At 35.6% G+C, this 7,028-nt stretch overlaps 1 protein-coding gene across 1 annotated transcript; it reads right to left on the bottom strand.

Moving 5' to 3' along the window:
• Positions 1–3,789: 3,789 nt before the first annotated feature.
• LOC145097085 (uncharacterized) lies at positions 3,790–6,825 on the bottom strand. The gene is made up of 4 exons (XM_079034584.1): positions 6,676–6,825; positions 6,453–6,542; positions 5,067–5,306; positions 3,790–4,130 (listed from the first exon to the last, which is right to left on the bottom strand). Exons 2-4 carry the CDS (start codon positions 6,471–6,473, stop codon positions 4,083–4,085), a joined length of 309 nt encoding a protein of 102 aa, XP_078890710.1. The 5' UTR covers positions 6,474–6,542; positions 6,676–6,825; the 3' UTR covers positions 3,790–4,082.
• Between the last annotated feature and the right edge of the window lie 203 nt (positions 6,826–7,028).

Raw genomic sequence — 7,028 nt, forward strand, 5'->3', positions numbered from 1 at the left:
CTTGGATTTAGATTGGGTTCTGACCAGGCCAAGCCCGACATTAGTTTGACTTCTCCTTTTTTTTACATTCTCCATGAGGGATACATTAACAGGGAGGAAATGTAAGACCTCGATTTGTTGGGGAGAGATCGGTCAGCGACTCATGGGGAGTACCGAAGTGGTACTCAAGACTACTAAGATGATTCAGCAGGTTTAGAGCAGACTCCAGACAGCTCAGAGTTGGCAGAAGAGCTATGCTGACAAGCGTCAGTCAGATTTGGAGTTCTAGGTTATAGATATGGTTCTCCTTAAGGTGTCACCTTAGAAAGGTGTCATCCATTTTAGGAAGCGGGGCAAGCTGGGCCCCAGGTACATTTGTCCGTTCAGGGGTTTGGATCGTGTGAGCCAAGTCGCGTATCGTTTGGATCTTCCAACTGAGCTCACCCAGATTCATAGGACTATCCATGTATCTTAGCTACGGAAGTGTTTGATGGATGATTCTACAGTTGTACACTTGGAGGATATTCTGGTGGATGACCGCTTCAACTATGTCGAGAGGCCGGTGGCAATATTAGATCGGAAGACGAAAACCTTGAGGAACAAGGTGGTGGAGCTTGTAAAGGTGCAGTGGTAGCACCGCAAGGGGTCAGAGTGGACTTGGGAGCTCAAGGAGGAAATGAGGGAGCATTATCCAGGATTGTTCGAGGAGGCGGGCTTCGAGGACGAAGTCTGAGACAAGTGGGGGAGAATTGTAACGCATGGTTCCTGCTATGTATTTCAACTCCTAAATTGTTCAATTTTATAGAGCTACTCGACGAGTTGGTAGCCCCGACTCGTAGTGTAGAAATATTTGGACCGTGTGTTTTTAAGTGGCCAACTCGGCGAGTTGGGATGCCTCAACTCGACGAGTTGCCTGGAAGAAATAAAACCCTAATTTCGGGTTTTTGCACCCTATTTAAACAACTTAAGCTCCATAAGTTGGCCTCATTTCCAGCCTTCGTTGTCCTAAACCCTAACCTTGAAACCCTAAAGCATCTTTGAGAAATTGTGAGCCATTGTTGAGTGTGTTGTGTGTGTTTGAAGCTATTGGAAGAAAGAATAAGCTTAGAGATACAAGAAGGAGCTGCTAGATCCAGAATTTTTGGTAAAAAGTCTCAACCTTGCTTTGTTGTTGCTTAGATCTTCATCTTAGTGCTGTTTTGCTTGTTTTTGTCCAAGTAAAGTTGTCTTTCGGAGTTGGTCGTCCCATATAGACAACCCCTTTTAGATCCAGGGTCTTCAGGAGCTTTCATGGCATAAAGGTGCCAACTTTATGGCCCTAAGAGCTCCATGCATCTTCTAAGCCCTTGTTTTGGCCTCTTAAGTTGAAGACTTTACGTTGCCTTTTAGCCTTTAAGGTCCAGATCTGTGTTCATAAGCTCTATCATGAAGATAGATGGCCTTTGGATTAAGTCATAAGCCTTTTTGGATTAGGGTTTGAACTTAATGCCTTTGGGGTGGTTCTACATGGGTAAAGTTGGAAACTTTACCCTTCTAGATGTAATATCAGTCTAGATCTGGAATATAAGGCCTTAGTTTGAAGAATAGTAGCTTAATGCATTAAGTGGGTTGGCAGACTGATGAACTCGATGAGTCCATTAGGGAACTCGACGAGTTGGTTTAGGATTATCCCGATTCTGTTGAAAAAGGAGGAACTCGACGAGTTAAAAGGGAAACTTGACGAGTTGATTTGAAATATCACGATTCTGTGATTCATGGAAACTCGGCGAGTTGAAGGATAATTCAACGAGTTTAGTCAACTCTGAGCGTTGACTTTGACTTTGACCAAGTTTGACCTTAAGAGATTTTGAAATATTGATTGGTATCTAAGGGATTGTTTCTGTTTAGGGATTAAGTAAAGCTGTTTCCGGGGCCGAGAATTTATCCAGTTATCTTTCAGCATTCGAGGTGAGTTTCCTTACCGGGTTTAGTGAGTCGAAGACACCAAGGCCGGCCCATGTTTATAATATGTTGTTAGTATGCTAGTTGTCTCTGTGACTCTTGCATGCGTTGTGTTTATATGTTTTTCCGGGTCAAGGCCCGATGCTGGGTGGGTCCCGATGGATATTTGTATGTTATGTATATTTGTGATTATTGCATGTGTATGTGTTTATTTGATATATGTTATTGTATGTTGGGTGGGGCCCGTTTTACCGAGCTCAGCTCGATGCCGAACGGGGTCCGAAGCCGAGCGGGGCCCACTATTTGTTTATTGTATGATTGATATGTGATATGTTGGGGGAACTCACTAAGCTTCGTGCTTACAATTTCAGTTTATGTTTCAGGTACTTCTGGTTCCAGAGGGACGAGCTCGGGATGATTGCATTGCACACGCCATTGAGATTTTGTTATGATGGTATACTTTGATTTCTGAAAATTGTTACACTGGTTTAATTCGAATGTTTGGATAATATAGAAAAATTACTATTTTATCTTATATTAAAACGAAAATTTTTGGGACCATATTTTTGGATGTTATACAATTTCCATAATTATCCTTAAATATATATATATATATATATATATATATATATATATATATATATATATATATATATATTAAACAGCTATCCTTTTATGTAAAGCTTTCAGCTACTTTTGTCAAACACTTATATAACAAATAAAAGCTACAACTTCCAGCTACCAGCTACCTGTTATGTGCTACGTGCTACCAGCTGCCAACTACCTGCTACCCACTTCCAGCTAACAATTACTTTTGTCAAACAATATTTTCACTTGTGAATATTAGATGATATATTCACTTATTAATAGTACACAATATATTCACATATGAATGTTACAAAGTATATTATTCATGTGAATATTGAAAGTGTATTTACAAATGAATATAATTTATATATGTTATTAATATATGAATAACATACAAACATACATATTTGTTTTGTGTTTCCTTAATCATATATTTATTCAGGTGTGAAGATATATTCATATGTGAATATTATATGATAATTTAGTTTATGCATTTCATCAAACATATAAAATGCATAGAAGTTAGCTTATACGGTTGTGGTAAAAAAAACTTGATAGTCTGACACTCTGACTATTTAAACCTTACAAATTAGTAGATCCGTGTAAATTCTATCAAATTTTACTTGATAATTGATGTTGAACAACTCATATGAAGTGGATATGTTGATTATCGATGATGAATATCTAATGACATTGGAGTGTAATTAATTGAAGATGTTGAAGATATAATAATATTAAAATAGAGATGATGGTTCCATTGGATGGTGTTTCGGTGAGAGTTGATTGGTAATAAATCGAATTTATGTTGTTGACTATGAAAGTGTGATCGGTTAACATTGGATGGTGTTTCATTGAGAGTTGATTGGTAAAAATCTAGATGATTGGTGAAAGTTGAAGAAATCTGATGACGAACGATCTTTAGGAATGATTTTTACTGTAATCTAATTTAAATTAACAATTACTTATTTGTCCTTTTGTTTTAATTAAAACCTTATTTTTTACTTTGTTCTATTTATTTAAAGCCGAAGTCAACCCAGCTTGACTCGCCAACCATTGGGTTTTGTTGTTTTACAAGCAAGTCCCAGCTTTTATGAATTTATCGTTATTCCCTTCAACATACCTAATGTTACATTCTGATTCTTTTCCCCATCCACGATCCACATAATACTTTTAACAATGAGTTCGACACTTCCAGTTTTGGTCATTAAAATCTTCTTCTAAGAGCAATAACATCTTTGTTTATAAGTCTTCTTTTGTACTTAGAGGCCCAAAAAACATAAATTTCATACAAAATCAACTCACCAATTGTTTTGTGAAAGTGTTATAATGAATCCTTCTGATCGACATTTTACAGCCTAAATCAGTCAAATTGAAATTACACATTTCTAGTTACTTGTGCCACTTACGCACGCATCCCCCACCATGATCACAAATTCACAAATCGCATTCGTTTCATTAACAAGTTGACTGAAAAACAAAGCAAAAAGAATGAACAAACAACATAGCAGCTAAACGCTTCTTCGACTACAAAAGCAGATAAAAGGTTTTTTTTTTTTTTTTCAGGTCAAGTTCCATCAAGCTTTTACACAGCAATTGAAGTAGCTCAAAATGCTTCTCCTCACCTAAACCCACAAATACAATCATTAATTCAAAACAAGCCAATCAAATAATATTTAAACACCAAATTACTAAAAGAGTTAAGTTCATAAACACAGGTAACAATTTTTTTTTTTTCACAAAACACCATTCTTTAAAAAAAAATACTACAAAAAAGTAATTTTGTAACATAATAAAAAATTCTAATAATTTGTTTTGGTAAGAAGATATTTTAGATATTTGTTTAAAAGAAATCATACATATTTAATTGAATTAATTGAACTGTATACCATATCAAAGCATCACAATTTTGTGCTTTTAGAAAATAAGATCGAATTTTAAAATTAAAAACGCACACTATTCCATTAGTTTTCACAGCACAATTTAAAAAAAAAAAAATCAATACGCTACTTCTTCTTTTGCACTAATAATGAAAAGGCAATAGAAAAATAAATGCTTGATTTGATCATTGGGGAGAGAAAAATCTTTTCATCAATGATTAGGGTTAATCAGGGAATAAAAAGTATGCACTTGCAAAATTGCATTAAAAAAATTTAAAAAACATTCCATGCCAACTATGTATTATAATTATAATGTGAGAACATGGTTGCACATGCTCTCAGCATATTCCTTGTTACCTAGGGTACTAAGTCACACCCATAAGCTTTTAATACATAGAAAAAAAAAACATTTTCCCCTTTGGGACCCACCCAAAACAAGAATATAATCTCTTGTATATGGAAAGACATAAATACCCTTTCTACAAATTTATGCAATAACTTCGTTCTTTTACCAATTTATGCTACTAACACAAATTATACAACCAGTATTTTGTATAAAAAAACACTTTGTTGTATACCAAAGCAAGTTTATATTTGTAGAGCATTTAATTGAATAATTTCATGCAGTTACGAAAATTCTCCAAAATAAGAACTCAAATATGAAAGAGAAGGTGTGCTTACAGTTGGAGAGTGGTGATCCTCATCATAACTATGGTGGGGAGCACTGTTATTTGCTGTATTAAGTTTTGCAGTGTTGGAGGAAACAAATTCTTCTTCATTACCAATACTAGCCCTTGATATATCTCTCTTGTTTTGTTTCCTCATCTCTCTTATCTTTGAGAAATCCATTGAGTAGTCTGGGAGAGGTCCCTTTTGGTCCCAATCCCCAAATTGTGGGACCGACATCCATGGTGCATTTTTCTACACCATTTAAACAATATTTTTTATGTATTGGATGCAAGAAATAGCATCCTACTTTATTATGAAGATGTGAAAGGGCATTTATGTCTTTTGCACAGACAAGAGATGGAGAGTGACCCATGTCCCAACTTTTTAGGAGGGACAAAAATTGCTCTCATTGACAGGTGGGACTACCAATCTTTTGGTCCTAAGTAACAAATGGGGCCTATATGACTTATTGAGACAAGATGAGAAAATGCAACAATTAATGGAGTATGATATTGAGATAATAAGATAAACAATGGCTTAACTTGTAGAAAATGTTGAATTTTTTTTTTCATTAAACATTAAGGGAGAATGAGAAAGAATGAAGGGGGCATGAAAACCTTGTAGGGGTAAGCTCATAAAGATCAATAGAGAATCATTATGTTGCAAAAAAAAAAATTAACTTGAAACTTTGTGAAAAAATATAAATGACTGCAATTTTAATGGACAAATGGAGTTATCTTTTTCCAAATTATGAATCTTTTAAAGAGTGTCCTATATAAAAAAAAAAAACTAAAAAAGTTAGCAAAATTTGCATCTTATGTTGTGGAAATTGTATATTGTACTGTTGAGAAAACAGTTGTGATCCAAATAAAATTTTCTTAGTGGGTGTCATGATCATATCTTTCCTTAAGTCAAAGGTGAATATCATTACGATTTGATTGTTCAAAGTTCAAACAGAATCTATAGTTCCTAAACAGTCTAAAGTTGCCACCCCCAATTATGGATAACGAAACGCGAAGTCGCGAATCATAACAAGCGTGGGAGCCAGTATGCTCAAAACAACCCCCTGCCCTACTAACGCCTAAATTTTTTGACCTAATTATCGTTTTACGATGGAATTTTACCAGTCATATCAAATGCAAACGCCTCAAAACCTAAATTTCACATCCTTACTCTTGAACAGAGATAGGAGCTACTTGTTCAGCTAAACAAACGAAATTGAAAGATCAAACCCTATCGATGTTCAAACAACATCATTTTCTCAACTTTGTACAAACGAAACAAAGAAAATTACAGAAAAATCAACTTAAATTGAGTTATCTACCGCTATATTCTCATATAGAAATAACAAGAAGCCAGGGAGAACGTGAACAGTGATAGAGAAAGAGATAAACATACCTCGCCCTTGCGATTTTCCATGTCAATCAGATCTTATCAAACGTACACCAAACAGAACGATCGGAACTCACTTGTTGATTATGCTAGGAACTACAAGAAAACAATCCACAAGGTGTCTCAAGCACAAACACACAAATTCAGCAAATAATAAAGATTGGTAGATATCATTGTGTTCTGTGTGAGAGAGAAAGGAGAAGATGGAGAGAGAGAAAGATGAACTTACAGCAAGACGACAGCTTCAATAAAGCGAAATGAACAGAGTTGTGTGTGTAGCTTTACAACAATCAATTCAGAATACCTTCGTTAGTCAGTTTATCGTTGTGTTATTTATAGTTGATTCATTGAGACTTTGGACACGTTAGAGATGTTTAATTACGATGGTTGCCATTGGTGCCTCACGCGCTTCGAACACTGAGCCAATCGAGGTTTCACTGGCTTCCCGTGATCTGCTTTCCTGGGTCTCCGATGCCCACTTTCTCGAACCACGTTTCCATGCTGCACCCTTCTTAAAATGTGCAAGTCAATGATGGTGTGTACTCTTATAATATGTTCCGAAGATCTTTCATTAGATAACTA

Source organism: Lactuca serriola, chromosome 4, assembly GCF_051521515.1.
Source record: "Lactuca serriola cultivar US96UC23 chromosome 4, Lser_US96UC23_V15, whole genome shotgun sequence".
Classification (NCBI taxonomy): domain Eukaryota; kingdom Viridiplantae; phylum Streptophyta; class Magnoliopsida; order Asterales; family Asteraceae; genus Lactuca; species Lactuca serriola.